This window comes from Rhinolophus sinicus, chromosome 8, assembly GCF_057876585.1.
Source record: "Rhinolophus sinicus isolate RSI-liver-muscle chromosome 8, RSI-T2T, whole genome shotgun sequence".
Taxonomy (NCBI): domain Eukaryota; kingdom Metazoa; phylum Chordata; class Mammalia; order Chiroptera; family Rhinolophidae; genus Rhinolophus; species Rhinolophus sinicus.
Window position 1 is genome coordinate 37,507,273 of NC_142508.1, and position 21,515 is coordinate 37,528,787.

Sequence of the window (21,515 nt, forward strand, 5' to 3'; positions counted from 1 at the left end):
AAAACTTGAGCTTCTGCAAAAAAGCCTAAGGTCCACCTCTATGTGCTTGTTATAGGCAAATCGTATCCCTCCCCCCAAAAGGTATGTTGATGTCCTAACCCTCAAGACCTCTCAGAATGTGACCTTATTTGGGTTGTGAGCCATGTCAAACGGAACTATTTAAGTTAAGAGGAGGTTGCACTAGAGTAGGGTGCACCCCTAATCCAGTGTGACGGGTGTCCTTATAACAAGTGGAAATTGGACACACAGACGTGCACACAGGAGAACGCCAAGTGAAGATGAAGATAGAGATCGGGTGATGCTTCTACAAGCCAAGGAACATGGAAGGTTGCCAGGAAACCACCAGAAGCTAGGGAAGAGGCAGGGAACAGATTCTCCCAGGACCCGCCAACCCTGACAACACCTCCATCTCAGACTTCTGGTCTCCAGAACTGGGAGACAACCAATTTCTGCTGTTTGAGAGACTCGGTTTGCAGTGCTTTATTAGGGCAGCCCTAGTTTATGAATATAGTACTGCAACAGGACTACTGTCAAAACAAGCTGGTGAAAAGGTCAAGGGGCCAACCAGCATAACACAGGGTAATGACCTGAGTATTTCACACCAGGGCCACCTGGCTAGGACCAACACCTTCTTCCCTGCACCCTCACCTCAGCCTCCTCCAGACCTCCAGTCCATCCTCCACATGACCCAGAGCTGCCTCTGCCCTGCTCCCAGCTCTCTGTGGCTCCCCAGCAACCCCAGGACAAAATCCCAGCCTCTCAGGCTGGCGTTTGAGGCCCTGCCTGCCTGTGCAGCAACTTCCTTCACTTCCCTCCGTCATACACTAGACCGGAGTTTCAATTCCTCGAATATGCCGTGCCTTTCCTGCCTCAGGGCCTTTGCACAGGCTGTTCCCCCTGCCTGGAATGCTCTTCCCCTGATATCACCAATGCTCACTCACTGAGCTTCTCCAGGCCTTTGTTGAAACATCACCAACTCAGTGGGCCCTTCTAAATTACCTACTTAAAACGGTACCCTCCTCCCTCCTCCATTCCTTGTTCTATTTTTCTCCCTGGCACTCATCGCCTTCTCATAGACCACAGAATTCTTTACTTATCTGGACGGTGGTTCTCGTTTAGTCAATCTCCCTTAAGCAGGGACACTTGTTGGTTTCATTCCCTGCTGTGGCTCCAGTGCCCCCACACAGTAGTTTCTTAATAAACACTTGAGCAAATAAACCAAGGAGTGAATGACCACATCCCCTGCCTGCCTGTGCAGTGCCTACCCCTACACTTCTTGGGGACTTGGAGCTCACTCACAGGTAATTTCCTCATGGGTGAATCCCAGGACCCGCAGGGACTCCAGGGTCTCCTGGAAGAGCTCCCGTTCCTGGCCGGGGGAGGACGCTGGCCCGTTGGTCAGGAAGCGGTAGTTGGAGCATGGTTCCAGAAGGAGGTCGGCTGCAGGGGTAATGAGCAGAGGCCAAGGTCAAGGGCAAGTTGTGGAGTCAGACTGACATATTGGCTTTCTCAGTGGCCACCCGAGATGAGTCACTACCCCTGGGGGGACCATGGTCTCCTCCTCTGTTAAATGAGTGAGGATCTTTTTCTCACCGTTTCTGTGGGAGGACGGGGCATGGAGTGGGTGCTTAGCACATATTAGACCTTTCTCTTTCCTCCTTCCACAGAGATTCTCAAGTTCCAGAATTGCCCAGAGCAGGCAGGAGCCGCTGGTCGGCAGAAGCAATAGGCCCGAGGGTGACCAAGTTAGCAGAAGCCATGGGCCAGCAGGGGCCAGCAGGGGTCAGCAGCAGAGGGCATGGGGGTTCAGAAGCCACCCTGAGAGGGAGCCTGGATGACAAGGGGCCAGGAGGCGGCCCAGCGGGCAGGAAGAGTGTGGAGCAGGAGACAGGAGGAACCTCAGGCAGGAGCGTGGCAGCAGGAGCCAGAGTGAAGGGGAGCGGGAGGCAGCAGGCGCCATGAAGCCGCACAGACCAGCACCACAGGGACCCACGAGGCAGCGGGAGCCACGGCAAAGCTGGAGTCACACACGCTGGAGTAAGCACAAGAGAAGTAAGTGAGTGTGAACAGGAGCCACGTGGCTATGTAGCCAGCGTGATCAAGATCCAGAAGACGGCAGGACCAGAGGGCAGCAGAATCTGCCCGGCAGCACGAGCTTGGGGTGGGGGAGTGGCCGGATTCTCTTTTTGGCAAAAGTTGTGAGGCGGCAGAAGCAGGGCCAGCGGGATCCAGGAGATGACAGAATCCACTACCCGGCAGGGTCCTGACATACAGCAGGTGCTTGAAAACACCAGTGCGTCCCGTTTCCTCCTCCCTGGAGACCCAGAGAAGCCAGGAGGTAGCTCAAGCTACGGGGTGGGGGGAAGGAGTGGCCCCGCCCACTGCCCCTGAGCAGCAACACTGACCCTTGAGCTGCTCTCCTGCACCTCCCAGCAGCTGGTAGAAGATGTGGAAGCTGCACTCGTCCTTGGCCTGGCGGATGGCCCGCGACTTCTCCAGCAGGTCTGGGCAGAGGTGAGTCAAGGTGCCACCAAAGAGGGGAGTAGATTCCACTCAGCCCCCTCGGTCCATTCTGCCCCCCTGCTATCCATAGCACTCCATAAAGCAGTGGAGTCCTTCACAGCCCAGGCCGGTGACCTTGCCACTAACTGAACAAGTGGTCTCGAGCATGTCACTTAAACCCTAGTGCTTCAGTTTCCTCATCTGTGCAAGGGGCTTGATAGTAACACCCACCAATGAGTTGCTGTGAGGGTAAATGAGTTGTAGTAAGAATATCACCTGCCATCATTACCTTCCCAGCCTCAGTTTCCCCTACATGAATATTAGGGTTATTAGATTGTCCTTTCTAGGAAAATCACATGGCTCGTTCACACACTAAAAATCGGTGAGACACCTTAGAGTAAATAAAATACCCAATGACTCGTTTAGCTTCCGCGCCCCACACTCATGGACCACCGAGAACATATTTTGCATAATAGTCATAACACAGAGCCTTGCCCAAGATCGGCTGCAAACCGAGGTCCACTGACTTAAAGCCCTGGGGTTACTAACCTGCTGGGGACATGGGGAGAAGCAGGAAGAGGGGGGTCCCACAAGGCAAGGTGGGGTGGGGGAAACACACACAACTGTATGACCCTGGGTGCCAAGAGCCCTGAGCCTCAGTTTCCTCTTCTGTTAAATGGAATGATAACAGCATCTGCCTGGTGGCGTTAGAGAGAGGAGGAGCTGAGCTAACACATAGACAGCTCTCAGGATGGCACCACGGGCATCGTAAACACTCAAGACATGTTGGTCACGCTGACACTGATGCCCAGGAGCCAGGCTGAGCCCCAGACCCATCTGATTGGCCTAGGGGTGGCACCTGCCCCATGAGCATCAATCCACAGGCTGTTCACTGACCCCCACACAGAGACAGTTGGGACCTCAGAGCTGTGCCTAGAGGGGGCAACCACAACGGCCTGGCGAGTATGGATGGGAGAAAGTCCGCATTTGGAAGCAGGCGGAGAACATGAGTGTGAGGATAAAGAGACTGCAGGAACCACACGGTCGGAGGCGGCACGGGATGGCAGCATGGATGGGGCAAGAAGGGTTGGGAGCGATAAGAACCCGTGTCGGCAGAAGCCATGACACAGAGAAGAAATGGGCCTTGGGGACTGTGGGAAGCTGGTCGCTGCAAGGGGACACGAGATGTCTCAACCTTCCCCAGATTACGGAAGACAGTAAGCTTATCAGACACCCCTGAGGCCAGAGCTAAGGGTTATTATTAATATTGTTAACATTATGATCAATAGTTATTAGTCAATAATATTAACATTGATAAGGACATTGTTAATTTACTCCAATCATTAATTTCTAATACCGGACCTTGTTCTTGAGTGCTTACCATGTGGCCGTGCTAAGAATTTGATTCATGTTGCCCTCTAGACCCTTGTAGGATAGGTTCTATCTATGATCTGACCCCTTCTACAGAGGGGAAACAGAGGCACAGAGAGGACACATCACGTGCCAAGGTCCCACAGCCTCATGGTGGCAGAGTTGGATTGGCGCCCAGGTCAGTGTGATTTGTTGGCCATTCTTAGATCTGCAGTCCAGGAGCTCCTGTTTTATCTTTGTAAATTCCTACGGAGCTTGCATGCCGCCTGTCAGAACGGGGTGGACACAGCAGGCCTGAGACTGCCTGCTCGCCAGGCTGCCCTTGACTGGTGTCTGGGAACCTGGATTTCAGGAGGGGCTCCCTGCGCCTAAACTGTCTGTACAAAACACCATGGTTTCTACTGAACACCTGCTTTCTTTCCTTCAGGGAGTCTGGAATGTTGGAATGTTCCAGGCAGGGGGTGATAGACATGACCAGCCCTCAATAAAAACCCCGGGCGCCAAGTGTCTGACGTGCTCCCCGGTACACACGATATGTTGTCACAACTCAGTGTTAGGGGAATTAGCATGTCCTGTGTGGCTCCACGGGGAGAGGACACTGGATGCTGCACTGACCTCCCCCACACTTCGCCCGATGCGCCTTTGCTGGCTGTGCTCCGTGTCCTTTCCTTGTGATAAATCATGGTCGAGTCCTGAGAGTCTTAGTGAATCACTGAAACTGGAGGTGGTCCTAGGGACCCCCGACCCACCACCCCACAGCGAGGCTGTGCTGACCTTCTCATAAGAGCAGCGGAAGCTCCCAGCCCACTTCCCTCCACGTAGGGATGCTACGTCTCTCCCTCCCCAAGGTTCTGTGATCTTTCTTCTACAGAGGGGGAAACTGAGGCACAGTGACTGAGTAGCAGGAAGCCAGGTTCCCTGAGTGTGTGGATGCCTGTTTCCCACAAGTGGTGAGCCCAAGAGCCCCCCTCTTCAGCCACCACCCTTGCCCCTCAGGCACCCTCCAGGTCATGAAGGATACAGGTCTCGATGTTGGCACCCACGATGTATCCGGCAACGTCAAAGTTGATGCGGATGAATTTGCCCTAGGAGGGGAGAGGCGAGGCTGGAGCTCAGGGTCCTCTGCTTCCCAAGGGGCTGACGGGCACCCCCAACCCACACTCACCCCTCCCAGAACCAGGGCAGCCTCTTCACTTTCTCTCGTTCTCCACCTGAACCCCACCTCAATCATGGGGCCCACGGGGTGGGGGGGCTCCCTGGGGAATCCAAGGTCCAGGCCCCTTTGACTTCTTTCCTCAGGACCCAGGTCCCCAGCCCCTCCTCCCTCAGACCCAGGAGCCCAGGTCCCCAACCCCTCCTCCCTCAGACCCAGGAGTCCAGGCCCCCAGTCTCTCCTCCCTCAGACCCAGGAGTCCTGGCCCCCCGGCCCCTCCTCCCTCAGACCCAGGAGTCCAGGCGCCCAGTCTCTCCTCCCTCAGACCCAGGAGTCCTGGCCCCCCGGCCCCTCCTCCCTCAGACCCAGGAGTCCAGGCGCCCAGTCCCTCCTCCCTCAGACACACCTCTTGCCTTCCCCCACCACCCTTCTACATGCCCAGCTGCTGTTTGGCTGACATATAGCCAGGAACCGCCCACACCCAGCACTCACAAATCGAGAGGAGTTGTCATTCTTCACCGTCTTGGCGTTGCCAAAGGCCTCCAGGATGGGGTTGGCCTGGAGAAGCTGCCGCTCCAGCTCACCCTGGGGTTGGGAGATAGCACCTCAGTGAGAACCAGGGCTGGAGGTCGGGGTCTGTGTTATAGCTGGCTGAGTGTGTGTGTGTGCGTGCGTGTGTGTGTCTGCGTGTGTGCTGCTTTCCCACATTTGGGTCTTGCCCTTCAGTCTATTGTGAAGGGAACAAGGAAACATCCTCAAGATACATTGTTAAGAGGAAATAAAGCAAAACAAAACAAAGAAACCAAACTGCAGAACAATATCTACAATGTGATCCCATTGATAATAAAATAAATTGAGGAAAAACATTACCAAATGAGACTCACATTTCTACAGGTATATATACATGTTTGGAAACATTTAGAGAAAGGTCTGCAAGGATACACATCAACTGTCAACGGTGTAAGCCACTCCAAGGAAGGGGGACTCAGAGGAGGAAAGAGGAATTTCATTTTATCTGATTTTTGTTGTTGTTGTTACAGTGAATATGTACTCATGTATTACTTATGAAATTAAGGAAATATCCATACTATCTATGTAAAGTGTTTAAAACTGGCACATCACAGGCATTCAAGAAAGAGTAATTTCCTTCCCCAACCAGGCTACTCCGTGGGTAGGGATCTTACTCTGAATTTCCCCACAGCCACCTTGGTGCCAGAGCCAGAATGGTAGGAGGTGCTCAATAAATGGCAAGCCCTTTCCCCTCCTTTCTAGCCAGGCTCTCTAGAGCATTGACTATTTCTTTAAGTTTCCTGTAAGCCCTCAGAGACTAGCCTGAGCTGGGGATATACAGTAGGCCTGCAATAAATGGCAGTGTGGGTCTCTGGGTTGTGTGAATTCACAGTGTCTGTGGGTCCCATCTTACATATTTAGCTCATCAGCAATAAATGGTAGTTTTGGTCTCTGGGTTATTTCATGTTGGTATGTGTGGCCAGTCTGCACACACACAGTAGAGCTAACCTAAGTGGCAGTGCAGGCTGGATCTATACACACATAGTAGAACCACACTAAATGACAGCATGGGCCCTGGGTGTGTGTATGCACTAGGGCTGCCATAAACAGTGGGCCCTGTGTGTACACAGTAGGGATGCATTAAATGACAGCACAGGGCCCTATGTGCACATAGTAAGGCTGCCATAAATGGCTGTGTGGCTCCCTGGCAGGTGTGACCATCAGTGCCGTGGGCCCTGTCTGCCAGGAAGACTGCGGGTTGGGGTGACATGGGTGGCATGAGGGGCAGCATGAATTGAGGTGAATCCCTGCTACTCACATAAGACATGGCGCTGGTGGAGGCCTGAGGAGGTCACGGGACACGAGACATGGACCAGGACACGGACCGGGACACAGCACATGGAACATGGACAGACACACAGGTGAACTGGCAGTTTTGGGTGGTAGGCGGAATGGGGGGAAAGATGAGGGGCTGGGGAAACTGGGTATGCGGAGTGGGGTGGCCTGGGTGACCACAATGCCTAGGTTTGAATCCACTCTAGCCTTTGCCGGGTATGTGACTTCCGAAACCAATTCACCCCAGCCATGCCTTCAGTTTCTCATCTTTAACACAGGAAAATAACAACCACCTCACTGGAGTGTTAATGTGAGCAAAGAGACAAGCACTATATAAATGCTCACTTATACAGCCAACCTGGGCATTGCAGTTACCTAAATCAGGCCCGATACATAGTAGGTGCTCAGGAATGTAAGCACCTACTATGCACTAAGTGCTGTTCAAAGGGCCAATAAGGCCCAGAACTGGCCTTCGCATTTCTGTCCGTGTCGCCACTCCCAGCATTATATCAGACACATAGTAGGTGTACAGGCAGCCTGGGCAGTCAGGGGAAGACCCACAATAATGGTTCTCTATGAAGGAGGCAGGGAGCTATGGGGAAGCAGGCCCTGAGATGGAGGGGGCATTGCTGGTGGCAGGATCCAGAGCATGTTCCAAGGCAGGTCACTTACCGGGACGCCTGGCTCCTTCCTGCCCTTTGGTGACGATGCCACATGGGCGAGGTACTGGATGACCTTCTTGGTGTTTTCTGTCTTCCCAGCCCCGGACTCTCCACTATGGAGGGTGGGGGTTGGGGCAGGACAAGGGGAAACAAGAGAGGTTGGCAATGATGCCAGGTAAGCCCCACGCTTTCCAAGGAGAGCCATAGCCAGCTAGGACCCCACCTCCTCCAGGAAGCCCTTCAGGACTACTCACGTGCAGAGAATGGACTGATCCTCACGATCTGTGGGGGACAGAAGGGGACATGTCACATAGGATGGTCTCTCCCGCAGGACCCTGGCCCCTTACACTGGCCACTCCCTTTTCAAAATCATTCCAGGGGAATAAGGAAAAGTTTCAGTTTTGATATGTGACCCTCCTTGATTCTAATACCCCATCTGATTCAAGCCTCTGGCTTGCTGCATGACCCTGGGAAAGCAGCTATCCCTCTATGAGCCTCAGTTTCCTCACCTATAAAATGGAGACAATAAACTCCAACAAAACAGAATGTAATTCAGTCAACAAACTTCAGTTTGAGCCCCTACTATGTGCTGCCTCATGCTGGACATGTGAGATTCAAAGACACGAGAGGGATATCCTGGACCCAAAGGAGGCAGTGCTAGGGGGCCCTGGGTTCAAATCCCACCTCAGCCACCCACACACCAGTGGGACTGGGCAAAGACTGCACTGCTCTGTGCCTCAGTTTCCCCATCTGGAAGCCAGGGAGATGAGCTCACCTACTTCATGGGGTTGGTGGGAGGTTAAATGTGTTAATCCATGAAAAGTGCTTCGCGTAGAGTAGGCACTCAACTCACCCTTACTTTATTGTACATTTATTCCTAAGATATAATAACTAGGATATAATAACAGCTGAAAATTATAAAAATAAATGTATAGCAAATTAGATTGTATAACCAAATAAGTGTCACCTGTGATTAAATACAAATTTATAATGTGAATATAAAACATGACATCTAAATATGTTCTATTGCACAAAACAGGTATATTACAGATTGTCTATTATACCTGCACTAGAATCTCCAGAAGGAGCCTGGGGGATCTTGTGAAAACATTGACTGTGGAGCTGCCCCTCACTCCCAGAGTTTCTGACTCAGCAGGTCTGGGCCCAAGTTTGCATTTCTGACAAGTTCCCAGGTAATACTGGTGAGCAGACCACACTCTGAGAACCACAGCATTACATGATATAAACATACTATTATAACACACCCTAGAAATATAGCATATATTAAATAAGTAGAATATGTATAATATAAATATATTGCCTCAGACTACATGTCAGATGGTAGAAAGATATAAATTTGAAAATATTTAGTACATATTTTAGTATATACAAAATGTTTATTAAAATATAAATGATATATAATAAATAATAAACGCATTATGTATGTTATGTGAATTATGTAATTTTACATTGTCATGGCACGAACATCAGCCCCTGTAACAGACATCCTTATGCAGTGTACAACCTGCCCAGCTGTACACAGCAACCCCACGCTGCCCATCACCTGAGGGGCTGTCATTCATGCCATGACAATGTCGATCACGTCACGAACATAAATGTTGAATGAATGAACTCTCTAAGAATCATTGTCTCAAGAGAAATTTTGGCAGAAGCCTGGCACCAATTGGCTCCCAAATGCTGCTTGTTGAGAGAAATGAACACAGGGACAGATAAAAAGAGGCCTGTTCGGTAGGACCCAGAACCTCACCCACGTAGCCCTCCATTTGCGTTCCCTCGTGCCCACAAAGAAGCCTCAGAGAATCTAAAATCCTGGACCTGTGACCTGATCCTGACTCCCAGCCAGGCCCCCAGTGAAGCGCCATCTCCAGCACCGCCAGCCCCACACTCACCCTGGAGCATGCTTCGGTAGGCCCCCTCAGTCACTGCGTACACGTGAGGTGGCACTTCGTGGCGCTTCTTGCCGCGGTACATCTCCACAATCGCCTCTGTGTAGATGGGAAGCTGCTTGTATGGGTTGATGACCACACAGAAAAGGCCGGAGTACGTCTGCAGTAGGCAAAAAGGGAGAGGGCCTCAGCTGCTGCCTGTGACCTAGAGGGTACCATGGGGCTACAGTGTACAGCGGGGTAGGTTGTGCACTGCACAAGGACATCCGTCAAAGAGGCTGCTGTTCACACCAGGACAATGTCAGGCTGAACACATTTGTTACAAACATTTTCAGGCTGTGGTAGAAAAGAATCTTTCCAAATTGTACAAAGGTGGTATATGGGTGAGGATTCGCCGAGAGAGAACGTGGCCTTTGCAGCCATCCAGATTTGGGTCACAGCCTGTCAACACCTGAACGTACACACACATGAAATGATGGCGTGCAAACTGATCTAGTGCAGCATTCTTTCTAACAGCAAAGACTGGAAGCGACCTGAATGTGTGTTCATACGATGGATTCCTATGATGGTCTCAGGGTACGGGTATGGAATGATCTCCAAAATACTATCAAGTGGAAGGCAGCAAGGTGAGAACTGTTTGCATCGAAAGGGGTGGAACAGGAATATCTTTCTGTATTTGCTTGAATACACATATAATATCTTGGGGAGGGTATCAGCAGCAACTGAAACATGACAGGTATATATTCTAGGTTTTCTATTAATAACAGACTCACAGGTTCTGCTTACACGAATTAGATTATATAACCAAATAAGTGTTACCTGTGATTAATACAAATTTAAACATGACATCTAAATATGTTCTAGTGCATAAAACAGGTATATTATAGATTGTCTATTATACTAGTGGTCCACTCTTATTGGAGGAAATCCTAAATTTCAGGTTCCAGGTACATGAAAATAAAGATGTAATTTTTTTTTTTTTAATCCAAGTTCATGGACTCCCTGAATTTTTCCACACATCTGTTGGGCCTGGGTTCAGGACCCTGGAACAGCTTAAGATCTGTTTCAGCGCACACAGGCAAGAGGCACTCAGGACAGTTAGACAACTAGCGAGCTAGCTGGTCACCTAGCGAAAGCAACCCAGAGAACTAACCACTAAGCTAGCTGGAATTAGCCAGCTCAACTAGCCAGAGAGTCAGCTGCTTAGCGGAGTAGCTAATTAACTATTAAACTAGTTAGCTACTTAGCTAGCTAGTCAGCTACTTAGCTAGTCAGCCAGGAGCCGGTTACTTGGTTGGTTAGTAGCAGGACTGCTTTAAACTCCCTGACAGCTTGTCCTCCTCCAGCAGAGCAGGGTGTGGTCACCACAGGCTGCCTAACTCCCTTTTAACGGTGGGAGGGTGGGTGGCCAGCTGGGAGCAGAACAACCGGTTTGCTGGGTGCTCCCAGGAGCTCCGGTCCCTGGCTCTCTGAGGGCGGGGCCGCCAGACCACATTCCCTGGGAGGGTATCTCATGGCTGCTGGCGCCCCAGGCCCCCACTCTTGGCTGACGGAGGAACCCACTCCCCCATGCCACCCACCCCACCCCAGCCTCTCCTGCAGCCACACCTTGTCACCTGGGTGACACCCCGACAGGAACCTGAGCTGGCTGCCAAGGCCAGTGGGCAAAGGGCAGAGGCTGGTACACCCCGAGAGGGTCGGGGACACCTGAGTTGCTGGGTCACAGCTGAGGAAACCTTGGTGGAAGGGTCTGGAGTGGCTGCCCCAGCACGCGGGGCTCTGAAGGCAGACCCGCGGGGTCCAACTCCCACCTCCACCTCTGCTCAGAGCAGCGACTCCCTCCCATAGTCTCGGTTTCCTCCTTGAGAAACCAGGAATGACACTCCCCGCTTCATTACAGAGGCTGCGGGGATTAAGGGAGATAATGAATAAACCCAGCCGGCCCAAGGCGGGGCCCACAAAGGCACTGTAACTTGGGTCCTGGGACTCTCGTGTTACCCATCCTGCCTGGGAGCTGGGAGCTCTCAGACTTCGCAGACATGTCAGCCTGGGTTTCTAGCTGTGTGACTGCACACGGGATTTGCCCTCTCTGAGCCCCAGTCTCCAGCCCTGGAAAACGGGGCTTTTAACCCCCACCGCCTAGAAGGATTCTAGAGTAAAAGGCCACAATGAATCTCCCAGTGCCCCCACAGAACAGGAAGCATCACAAGTGCTCAACAAATGAGCGCCCTGCCTGCCCCCAAGCATCCCAAGCAACTAAACCTGTGACCCCAAGCAACTAAAGCCCAATAGCTTATCAGGGGCAGCAACTGAGTTTCTGGAGCCCGGGATGCCCTCACTTTCCACTGGACAACACTGCCTTTCCCATCACCAGTGGCCAGTCAACAAAATACGTAAGGATTAAGCATGGGCCCAAAGAGCAGCAGGGCAGTGCTTGAATAGCACCTCTGCTATTTTCTAGCTGGGTGGCTTCAGCAAGCACCTGAATCTTTCTGGGTCTCATTTTTCATCAAATGGGGACAGGAACAGGGGTCCCTAGGGCACCTAGGGTTGCTGGGAGCCATTCACGTGTTCATACTGTACATTCACTTCTAGTCTGGGCTTCTGGAAACTCCCATCTCACTTCCTCAATTCTCTGGCCTCAATTCTCTGGTTCCTGGGCCACAGCATTTGCTCAGGCCTCACCATTTTCTCCCCTGAGCTTTCCCAGTCATCTTCCTAGAGCAGTAGATAGGACATGGGGCCTGGAGTTTGATGCCCAGTGTTCAAATCCCAGCTTAGCTGGTTCCTAGCTGTGGGGTGTCATCCAAGTCGTGGCACCCCTCTCTGAGGCTCAGTTTGCCCACCTGCAGAATGGGCATGGCAACATATACCTTACAAGGTTGCGTTGAGGGTTCGGAGTATTAATTAAAAGGCAAAAGGGTGGCTCAGTGCTTTGGGGGTCCCTCTGATCTCCACGCCTTTGGTGAGATCAGGGGAGTGGCTTGGGCGGAGGCCCCCTTCCCAGGGCTTACAAAGGCGAGTGAGGCATCAGAAGGGGCCAGTGCAGCCTGGAGAAGGTGCTAACCCTATCCAGGGTCACACAGCCCTCGATTCAAATCCCACATCTGCCACCACAAGCTGAGGGGCCCTGAGCCAGCCACTGGCCTCCCACAGGAGGAGGCTTCCTCCTACCCAGATGGGAGTCAGAATTCATAAACATATTCTGATTTCATGCTTTGTGACCTTCAAATGGGTAGCCATTGGGGCCAGTTTATTAATTTTTATTTTTTTTATATATCTCATCCATCATTTATCAAAACATTCCTTTATTACTCTCATGAAAGCTTTGTAGTTTTTTTAAATATAAAACCAGCACTTTTCCTTTTAGGCTTTTAGCTAGGTATTTTATGATTTTTCATGTGGGGCCAGTTTAAATGAGCAAGTCTCACACCAGCCCTCTAAGCTGGTGTTTGGAGCATGACTCTAGGGGCAGCTGACTGGGTTCAAATCTTGGCAGCACTCCTTCATGTCTCTGTGACTTTGGACCCATCACTTAACATTCCTGAACATCAGGTGATAACAACAGCCCCAGACCCAGAGGTGAGCTGATAACCCACATGCAGCACTTAGAACAGTACTTGGCACATTGTAAGTGCTCAATAAATATTTGCTAGCCACCCACTATTATTATTTTTCATTATTATTGTCGACATTCCTTGTCATTCTCTCTAATCCTGTTTGCTCTTAATGACGCTTTGGCTGCCCATTAGAACCACCTAGAAGCTTAGTAAAAATACCAACTACCATGTCACACTGCCAGAGATTTAAATGGGTTGGGGTGGGGCTCAAGTGTTGGTATTTTTTTAAAAATTCCCCAGGTGATTCTAAAATGAAGGCAGGATTAAGAACTGCTGCCCTATTCCATCTGTTTGCTGTAAAGATTAGATAAGGTGAGAGACATTCAATGCTTAAGAGAAACTAGACTATCATACTCAGCCTCACTGTCGTCAATCTGGTCTTTACCCTAAGAGGCACCACAGCAAAACGGTAGAGCCTGGAAACAGACGACTTAGATCTGCCCAACCTCCAACTGGGTGACTTTGATCTTTCTGTGCCTCAGTTTCCTTATCTACAAAATGCTTTATAATTGTGAAGATATATTGAAACAATGTATATTTTTTATGTAACTTATGTGTTCTCATTAGTTTTTGATCTTCTTGAAATAATGTATTATTTAATTATAATTTGCTATTATAATTTTTTTTTCACCCATCCCCATGAAACGACATATTTTAGAGTGCCTAGTATATGCTTGATAAATGTTAACTTGTATTGTTATTAAATCTCTCTGGGTCTCTGTTTTCTTTTAGATAAAATAGTAATAATAATAGACTCTACTTTGTGTAAAGTGAGAAAAAGTGAGTTAATATGTGGAAGGCATTTAGCACAGCCTGACATTCGATTTTCCATTCTCAATGATTCTCACTAATTATGATTATAGACCCATATCCCTTTCTCAAAACACTTTGGATGCATTATAGTTGAGAATTCAGAAAATTTATACTTCAGGAACATATTAAGGTGCATCTACCGCGTACTATTACAGAGCACCTCCAATGGAGTCTGAGACCCCTGTGGTAATGCAATAATTTACAAATTGGCAACTAAGGGTAGGAATAGTCACACGATGTGGGATAAAGATTATCAATACCCTCACGTTAATTCAAGTCGGGGTGCTGACACCCAGGTTCCCACCCTGGGCAATGCCCTCCCAGGCAGGAGGCCACTCACGTAGATGAGGCCAGAGTAGTACCGCTCCCGCAGGTTGTGCAGCACGGAGGCCTCGTTGAGGCAGGTCAGCTCAGCCATGTCCTCAGCCTTGCTGAACTTGGGCGGGTTCATGCGCTGGATCTGGTCCCGCGGGAGCCGCAGTCGCCGCCCACTCTCCGCCAGCTCCACTTCGGCCTCCTCCTCGCCCTCATCCCGCAGCGCCGCCGCCTCGAACCCGTGCAGCTCTGAAGGCACCCATACCAGGCGCCGTGCTGTCCACTCCACCTGCGGGGAGGTGCCCGAGCCCCCAGGCCCGACACCTGCGCCTGGCCCACGGGGTGCAAACAGGTACGGCTGGGCCGCCTCTGGCACTGGGCTGGTCCTGGGGGGCACCTTGCGCCCGGGCACAGTCATGGTCACTGCTGCCATGGTCTGCAGGGGAAGAGAAGAGAACTGATGTCAAGTGGGGCTCCATCCCCATCCCAAATCCCCCAGGCAGTCCCCACTGCCTTTTTTCACCAAACCTCTTTTTACACATCTGCAAAATGGGTCCACAGATCTCTTTACTCATTTTATTCATTCACCCCTCTATTCATTCATTCTTTCATTCGTTCAATACTTATCTGATAAGTCAGGCTGTGAGCCAGGCACTGTTCAACGCATTGGCCACATAGCAAAGAACAAGCTAGAAAAAGACCCCTGCCTCCATAAGGGGTTTACATGCTAGCCCTGTGTTGTCAAATATGGGAGTCACCGCACCATGTGGCTACTGGGCACTTGAAATGTGGCAAGTGCGACTGAGGAAATGAATTTTTAATTGTATTCGACTTTAATTAAATTTAAATATAAATAGCCCCATGTGACTACTGGGCACTTGAAAATGGAGAATCAAACTGAGATGCGGTTCTAAGTATAAGATACACACCAGATTTCTATTTGATGACATATTGCAATAATGTTTTAGACGTATTGGGTTAAAAAAACGTATCATTAAGGTTAATGTTACCTGTTCCTTTTTACTTTTTTTTTTTTAATGTGGCTACTAGAAAATTTTAAATTATACATTTGGCTTGTATTATATTTCTATTAAATAGTGTGGCTGTAACCCTAGAAGACAGATAAAAAGATAAATAAGTAAATTATATAGTACGTTAAATGATGAGAAATGCCAAGGAGAAAAATAAGGCAGGATGTTAGGGTTGAAGGGTGTTGCAGTTTTAATTGGAGTGGCCAGGGAAGGCCTCTCTGATGTGGCATTTGAAAAAAGATCTGAGGGAGATGAAGGGAGCGAGCCATGGGAATGTTGGGAGGAAAAGTATTCCAGGCTGGGAGAATAGCCAGTGCAAAGGCCCGGAGGCAGGTGTGCCTGTATGTCTGTGGCATTGTGAGGGGCCAGTGAGGCTGGAGCCAAGCCTCCCGTGGGGGACAGGATGGTAGATGAGGTAAGATTGGGGACAAAGGGGACCATATTGGATCATGATGAGGACTTTGAGCTCTTAGATATGAACCCTAGAAAGGTATCAATCTAATTTCTGTCACTCAGGTTCCCAGACTACCTCTGGTCTACCCCACGCCTGCAGAACAGACGTGAATCTCCTCCCTCAGTTAACAGTGCCTTCCTTCCTTGTGACCTGGCTTCCTTCTCTTTATAATGGGGAGACTGGACCCATTCATGCCTTCTTCCTCCATTCAGTCAACCTTCCCTGAGGCCGTTCAAGTACCAGGTTCTGCCCCAAGTCTGGGGACCCTGAGATGAGTCAGACAGGACCCTGCCTCGAGGAGCTCCTGGTCTGGGGTGATCCAGCTCTAGTCTCAGACCATCAAAACCCAGTGTGAGCTGTAAGCTATAATGGAGGCACTGGGTGAGCCAGAATGTGCTAGACCCCTCCCCGCACTCAACGGGGCCACAGACCAGTAGTGAACAGATCACAGCAATTCTAGAACAGTCTAAGCACTGGTCATGAAAAATACTCTCCCTGTTTTGTGGCCCGCTCCTGAAGGAGCCTCTATTCTCTTCCACTGCCCCAGATGTCCGCTTCATGGCCCTACCACACCAGTCACAGGAAGAGCCCAGTATTTCTGCCTCCTCCACCTCGGGGCTTCTGCCTCCGCCCTCCAGGCCCCTCACCTCCAACACACCACTGGAAAAGTCCCTCCCAACACTCAGCTCCTCTTAAAGCATCCCCAGATCTGGTCCCAGCAGGCTCTGTCTTTCCCCGCAGAGCCTCTGCCACCCAGAAACCTGGCTCCAGGCGACATGTCCCACGTCCTCCCAGACACTCTCCTCACCTGCCCAGTACCAGCAGTCCTAGACCCCAGAGACCCTTGGTCCTGATGCTCTCTGGCCTCATACCCTGGGCCCCTACACTCAAATAGCAGGGTTCTATCACTAGCAAATCATGTTTCTCCACCTCCCAGACCCCAAATTGCCAAAGCTCACCCCAGGCCTTCTGTGTGGCCCTGATCCACCCAGAGCTTGTCCCTGTCCCTGGGACTTTACCCCTACCTTCACCCTACCCTGCCCCACCCACTTCCTCTCTGGCCAACGGCCTTTGACCAGGAAGGGTTTGGGAGTTTTTGCAATCACCCAGTCCTACGCTTTCCCTCCCTAGAGCCAGGAACCCAGGCCTCCAGCACCCTCCTTCTCCAGACTCAGGAGCCCAGGCCCGCAGGACCCTAATCTTCCAGGACCCTGGAATCTGAACCCTCAGCCCCTTCCTCCCTTGGCCCCATGAGTCCTGGCACCCTCACCTCACTGTAGCCAGGTGAGAGGTGAGGGTGCCTGGGGACGGATTCTGAGAACTGACAACAGCCCACATGGGCCCGGCTTGCAGGCCTCCTCTGTGAGCCCCTCTGACAGCCCCACCCTCTTTAGCCGGCAGTAACGCCTCTGCCAGGGCTCATTACTGTCACCAGGGCAGGTGCGTTCACCTGCCCTGGGAGGGGCAGAGAATGCTGGGCTGGAAAAGCAAAAGGAGCCAGGGATCCGCCCCTGGGGCAGGGATTGGGGCCCTTGGCATCCAGCCCTCTGACCTCAGATAAGCGCTAGTATTCAGGAGCCCCCTGTACCCCCAGACCCAGAAATCTGGGCTCTCAGACCCATCTTTTCTCATACCCAGGCCCCCAGCCCCTCCTCCTCAGACCCAGGAGTCCAGGCCCCTAGTCCCCTCCTTTCTCAGACCCCAGGAGTCCAGACCTCCAGCCCCTCCTCCCTCAGACCCAGGGGTCCAGCCCCCCAGCCTCCTCCCTCAGACCCAAGAGGCCAGGCCCCCAGCCCCTCCTCCATCAGACCCAGCAGTCGGGACCCCCAGTCCCTGCCCCTACAAACTCACGAGTACAGGTCCTCAAACCCCTCTTCCCTCAAGACCCAGGAATCCGGGCCCCCAGGCCCAGAGTCCTGCCCGGAGTGCCTTCCTCCCTCAAGACCTAGGAGTCCCGGCTCCCAGCGCCGTCCTTACTCAGACTGGAATTCCTGGCCCCCAACGCCCCCCCCCTCGGATCCAGGAATCCGACCGCCCAACCCCCATCTCCCCGAGACCCATGGGCCGGGTCGCCACCCCCTAACACCGCAGATCCCGGGTCTACCTGGTGGAGCCGGCCGGTTCAGAAAGCGGGAAGATGGGGAGGGGGTACGGGAATCCCTGGTCCGCTTCAGAGCTCTCAGGTGCGGCTACCTCCGCGGTCCAGCGCGGGGCGGAGCCACGTCGCGTCACCAGGAGGAAGCCTGGCTCTGATGTCACCCAGCACCTGCCCGCCTAGGGAAGGGGGCGGGCCCGGGAGCCGCAAGGCCCTGGACAGGAGGATGGGAGGAGGCGGGGATGAGCCCGTTGCTAGGTGGGCGGGAGCGGCGGCGCCAGGCTCCCCACTTCTGGCGGGTAAAGGTCAGGCGCCCACTGCGGAGAGGTTTGAGGACTCCAGGGTTCGAATCCCGCTCAAGCTTTCTGGGCCGCAACTTTCCTCTCTGTGAATTGCGGCCGGTGAAATAAATAAAACGATGTGGGAGAAAGTGCCCAGCCCAGTGCTTAAACAAGTAATACCTCTCAAATCATTTAATCCCTCTGAGCCTCAGTTCCCCCCACCCTGGAAATGGGACAAAACCTACAGAGGGTAGGTACTAGGAGTACTAAAGAAGAGGACAAAACGCTCGTTATTCTGGCTTCCGGAGCTTCAGTCACCTCATGGGTGAAATGAAGACCAAATAGTGGTAAGCACACCTACCGTGTGCCTAGTGTTTTCTGCTCTTAGAACAGCTCTCTGATTTTAACTCACAAAGTGATCTCAAAAACCAATGAGATGGGGACGATCAGCATCTCCATTTCTCTGATGGGGAAACCGAGGCACTGACAAGCGAAGTAACGCGCTCAAGGTCAGTATGAGAGAGAGAGCTCGAATCGTTTTCTGCAATTATAAAGAGGGGTTTGGGGAATAACGTGTCATAGGTCCTCAAAGATGTTAATTTTCTCCTCCCAGTTGGTGCCTCTTGAACCAACTTCCCCATCTACGCCATAGGGACCACAGCCTTCCTCAGGGAACTGCTATGGGTTCAAAAAGGCGAAGGGACCCAGCACACAGCCGGTCTCTAAGTGTTATCCTCAACCCCATCCCCCTGCAGTCACCGCCTCTGTCCAGCCTCTGTTTTCCTCTCCCTGTAAAATGGGTACAACATAGCCCACCTCGAGTTAACGTAATTAAAGAGCAATATTTAATTATAAGAATAAAAGCGTCCAAATACATTGCAGGTGCTCAAATATGTCTCTCCCCACCCTTATGCCTCTGCGAGTCATGATCCCTGTCTCTGGTCCGCAATTTTTACAAGTGAAAACAGACACTGTCATCTGGGGGCGGGGGATTGAAGGCGATGACTCAGGTATTAAAGCGTCCAAGGTCCCAAAGTGAGCCTCAGTTTCTCCATCTGCGGAATAGGCCCAAGGTCGCCAGCTAGTACCCCGACCCTGCCTCGCACACAGTAGAAATTCGAGTTGGGGGGAGTCTAAACGCCTCGCCCCGCCTCCCCGCCGCAGTCCCGCAGCGCGCCCAAGGTGAGTGTCCCCGTCATCACTCCTTCCCCGCCGCCCGGGCCGGAGGCTCCCGGGCCCCGTTTGCAGCCCTGAGGCCCCAGCCACCCCGGACCCAGTCCCGCTCCGCCGCCTCCGGCGGGCAGCGGGCCCCGGGCACTCACCGGCTTCCAGAGCCGTCCCGAGGCTTCGGCCTGAGGAGAAAGAGGGGCGGGCCCGCCTGGAAAGCCCCGCCCACACGAGCGCAGCAGGGACCAATCGGCGCCCTCTGCGGCAAGCTACGGCCCCGCCCATGGGGGGACGCGCCCGCCAATCAAGAGGAGCGGCTGGCTGACGGGGCCAATCAGAAGTTGCTGGAGTGTGCCAGCCGTGGGAAAAGAACCGAGCCAGAGCCTGGAGCTAGGCGGAGCGGTCGTGGGCGGGACCAGAGGCCTGAAGTGCAGCAGGTGCGACCAATGGCGAGGCGCAGGGGGTAGCCGGGGGCGGGAGACCCAAGGGACCTGGGTGAATGGGCGGCTTTGTACGCGAAGCATGAATGGGGGCCTTTGTGAGGGCTAGCGTAGGGGAGCGACTGGAGGCCGGAATGCCTGGATCCCTGGGGAGCTGGCGGGCAGGAGAGACCGGAGAGTGAATTCACTTTTGTCGAATGCCGACCCGCGTACCAGGCACTCTCCCAGGCTCTCACCCACCGGGAAGGTGTGGGCGATACTGTCAGTAAATAATGATCATTTATTGAGTGCCCAGTGTGTGCCAGGAGCTGTGCTAAGCGCTTACCTGCATGATCTCATTTAATCTTTACAACTACCCTTCGGAATTGATGTTATTAAGATCTTCATCTTCCAGATGAGGTAAACCGAAGCTTAGAAAAAGAGGGTGTTAATTGCCAAAAGTCATAGAGCTGACAAATGGCAGAGCAAGGACTTGGATCCCGCCAAATCGGACTCCAGAACTTGTGCTCTTAGCCACTGTGCTACACCCAAACGTTGGTTAGTGCCTCCCAATTTACAGATGGAAAAACTGAGGCTAAAGAGAGGAAGTCAGCTTCTGAAAGTCGCAAAGGGAAGGCTCTGCTGAACCTCAAGGTGATGACCATGTCTGAAGCTAAACTGTTGCTGGTGAGTCCTGCACAACTGGTCTTTGAGCTGTGTCCCCATTTTACAGGTGCACGCTAGGCTCCAGAAGAGAACATCTGGAATGGGAACTGAGAGCTGCACTCCAATCAATCCCCAGCCAACTGCTCAACAGCTGTTGCTGGTCTTTTTTGAGGTTCCATTTATTTTTGCATCTGTAAAATGGGAATGATGGCCTCTGCCTCCCCCTTGATAGCCCCCCCGCCCCCCGCACACACACACAAATAGTCTACTGCCAATGCGAATCTGTCAAACTCTATTCAGACTGCTCCCCTTCTCTGTTCAGAATCTTTCATGGCTCTATCTCAGAGTAAAAGCTGATGTCTGATCTCATCTCCCATTCTCCCCTTCATTCAGCTCCAGCCACACTGGCCTCCCGACTGTTCCTCTATTCCTCAAACACTCCCCAGGCATGGTCCTGCCTCAGGGCCTTTGCATTTGCTTTTCCTTCCTCTAGGAATGCTCTTTCCCCAGGTTTTACATGGCTGCCTCCCTCTCACATCGTCAGGTCTGCTCCAGTGTCACCTCCTTCAGAAGGCCTTTCCTGACCATTCTATATAAAACAGTTCCCCTCATCACTCTCCCCATGACCCTGCTTTGTTTTAGCTCATAGCACTGGTAATGTTTGCTTATTTGTTTATCTGTTTAGCCTCTGTGTCCCCACTAGAAAGTAAATCCCATGAGGGCAGGGATCTTTGTTTTGTTCAGTGCTGGATCCTTAAGGCCTGGCACAAGTAGGTGCTCAATAACTGTTGAATCAAAAGTAACAAGTCCTTGTATTGTGTGAATGAAATGAGTTAATGCATGCAAAGAGCTTAGTGGGGTCCTGCCACCAGATAAATCTAAACAAACAAGTATTGATTGTTATTACCATTGTGATTTATCACCCTACACATAGCCTTCTGATAGTACGCAGGACAGAAACAAGATAGAGAGAGAAAGTCTAGGACAGGGGAAGAAGCCAGAGAAAGGGAAAGGGAAAGGTTGAGAGGTAAGAGATGGGAGGAGAGAGCTGGACTTGGGTGGAGGGCAGTCACAGGTGCAAGCATCCAACTCCCAAAGCATTTGCTTGGCAGAAAGAAGCTTTGAAGTTGCCATGGCACTGCCCATTTTTTGCAGATGGGGAAACTGAGTTCCAGGGAGGGGAGGACCTTACTGAGGCTACCTGCAGTGATGAT

At 51.9% G+C, this 21,515-nt stretch overlaps 1 protein-coding gene across 9 annotated transcripts in view; it reads right to left on the bottom strand.

The window, feature by feature from the left end:
• MYH14 (myosin heavy chain 14) overlaps nucleotides 1-19,480 on the bottom strand; it is an 83,510-nt gene extending 64,030 nt beyond the window's left edge. For 2 of the 9 annotated variants that reach the window (XM_088800475.1, XM_019741558.3), the window contains exons 1-10: nucleotides 17,778-18,330; nucleotides 14,214-14,624; nucleotides 9,444-9,600; nucleotides 7,788-7,815; nucleotides 7,544-7,646; nucleotides 6,855-6,878; nucleotides 5,519-5,611; nucleotides 4,895-4,958; nucleotides 2,406-2,504; nucleotides 1,300-1,440 (exon numbers count right to left, since the gene is read on the bottom strand). In XM_088800475.1, the coding sequence (XP_088656601.1) occupies nucleotides 1,300-1,440; nucleotides 2,406-2,504; nucleotides 4,895-4,958; nucleotides 5,519-5,611; nucleotides 6,855-6,878; nucleotides 7,544-7,646; nucleotides 7,788-7,815; nucleotides 9,444-9,600; nucleotides 14,214-14,621 (1,117 nt within the window). In that variant the 5' untranslated portion in view covers nucleotides 14,622-14,624; nucleotides 17,778-18,330. Of the gene's footprint in view, nucleotides 1-1,299; nucleotides 1,441-2,405; nucleotides 2,505-4,894; nucleotides 4,959-5,518; nucleotides 5,612-6,854; nucleotides 6,879-7,543; nucleotides 7,647-7,787; nucleotides 7,816-9,443; nucleotides 9,601-14,213; nucleotides 14,625-16,632; nucleotides 16,692-17,777; nucleotides 18,331-19,371 lie in introns of those variants that run through there. The other 7 variants (XM_019741559.3, XM_019741564.3, XM_019741563.3 and 4 more) reach the window with 7 other exon arrangements.
• Between the last annotated feature and the right edge of the window lie 2,035 nt (nucleotides 19,481-21,515).